The sequence below is a fragment of the Lathyrus oleraceus genome, chromosome 4 (assembly GCF_024323335.1).
Source record: "Lathyrus oleraceus cultivar Zhongwan6 chromosome 4, CAAS_Psat_ZW6_1.0, whole genome shotgun sequence".
NCBI classification, from domain to species: Eukaryota; Viridiplantae; Streptophyta; class Magnoliopsida; order Fabales; family Fabaceae; genus Lathyrus; species Lathyrus oleraceus.
This window is the reverse complement of record NC_066582.1, coordinates 408350332-408352335: the sequence shown is the minus strand read 5'-3', so window position 1 is coordinate 408352335 and position 2004 is coordinate 408350332. Positions and strand designations below refer to the sequence as shown.

At 34.5% G+C, this 2004-nt stretch overlaps 1 protein-coding gene across 1 annotated transcript; it reads left to right on the top strand.

The window, feature by feature from the left end:
- Nucleotides 1-1195: 1195 nt before the first annotated feature.
- Nucleotides 1196-1675, top strand: LOC127137742 (uncharacterized). Its single transcript, XM_051064169.1, has one exon. The coding sequence runs from the start codon at nt 1196-1198 to the stop codon at nt 1673-1675; it is 480 nt and encodes a 159-aa protein (XP_050920126.1).
- Nucleotides 1676-2004: the final 329 nt, after the last annotated feature.

The window sequence follows — 2004 nt, the reverse complement described above, 5'->3', positions numbered from 1 at the left end:
TTTATTTGATCAGAAAGATCTAAACATGAGACAAAGGCGCTGTATGGAATTTTTAAAGGACTATGATTTTGAGTTACAATATCATCCAGGAAAGGCCAATGTTGTAGCAGACGCCTTGAGTCGAAAGACACTTCATGTATCTGCAATGATGTTGAAGGAAGAAGAGTTGATTAACCAATTCATGGATTTAAACTTAGGAGTACATCACAGTGAAAGAAGTATGTTCATAGGCACTATTGTCGTGTCTAATGAATATCTAAAATAAATCAAAGATGAACAACAACTTGATGACCAATTAATGAATATAAAGGAAACTATCAAAGATGGTCAAAATGGGGATTTTAACATAAGAAGTGATGGAATCCTAAGGTTTGGAGAAAGGTTGTGTATACCTCAAAACCAGGATATTCGAAAGTTGATCTTGGAAGAAGGCCACAAAAGTAAGATGAGTTTTCATCCAGGAGCCACAAAAATGTATCAAGATTTGAAGAAAATGTTTTGGTGGTTTGGAATGAAGAAGGATATAGAAGAGTATGTTCAAAGTTGTTTGATATGTCAGAAGGAAAAGATTGAACATCAAAGGCTAGCTGGATTGTTACAACCTTTAGACATTCCGGAGTGGAAGTGGGATGGAATAGCTATGGATTTTGTAACTGCTTTGCCCAAAACTCAAAAGAAGCATGATGCAATTTGGGTAATCATTGATAGGTTGAAAAAGAGTGCACATTTCATTCCCATCAATCAAACGTTTAGCTTAGAGAGACTAGCTCAGATATATGTAAAGGAAATTGTTAGATTACATCGGATACCTACAAGTATAGTTAGTGATAGAGATCCCAGATTCACATCAAAGTTTTGGCGTCCGTTGCATTTAGAGCTAGGAACCAAACTAAGGTTAAGTTCAGCTTATCATCCCCAAACAGATGGCCAATCAGAAAGGACAATTCAGTCGTTAGAAGATCTGCTAAGAGCTTGTACTCTTGAACACAAAGGAAGTTGGGATGAGTTATTACCATTGATTGAGTTTACTTACAACAATAACTTTAACTCAAGTATTGACATGGCTCCATATGAAGCATTGTATGGACGAAGGTGTCGAACGCCTTTATGTTGGTATGAAGTTGGAGAAAATAAAATATTGTGTTTAGAACTTGTGCAACAAACAACAGACTAGGTTAAGCTTATTAGAGAAAAGATGAAAGCTGCACAGGATCGTCAAAAGAGTTATAGTGATAAAAGGAGAAGACCTTTGGAATTTGAGGCAGGAGATCACGTGTTCATTAGGGTAACTCCTAGAGCGGGAATTGCACGAGCAATCAAAACTAGGAAGTTAACACCAAGGTTTATCGGGCCTTTTCAAATTCTACGACGGATTGGACCTGTAGCATACCACATTGCTTTTCCGCCAAACCTGTCTAATCTTCATGACGTATTCCATGTATCACAACTAAGGAAGTATTATCCCGACCCTTCACATGTCATTGAGCCTGAAAATGTGGAACTTAGAGATAACCTAGAATATGAGGCTTTACCTGTCAAAATTTTAGATCATCGAATTAAGGAACTTCGTGGAAAGCAGATACCATTGGTTAGAGTTGTGTGGGATGATGTAACTGGTGATTCTACCTGGGAAAGAGAAGAGGACATGCGTCAAAAGTATCCACATATGTTTTAGGTACGTTAAATTTCGAGGACGAAATTTCTTTTAAGGGGGTGGTAATGTAACATCCTAATTTTCCATACCTTAAATAATATATATGATTATAATTGAGATTTTAACATCGCTAATTATTACAAACTAAACATTGAAACTAGCAGCTATAATAATTAATTTATCAACTAATTACTCTTTATTTTATTATTAATATTATTATTCAATTTGAATATCATCGTTTTATTTTACAAACTAAACTTTGAAATTAGTCATTTAAATACTTAATTTTTAAGTTAATTAATTATCCATATTATTTTTATTATTATTACTTTTGTTGTTCTGTTATTATA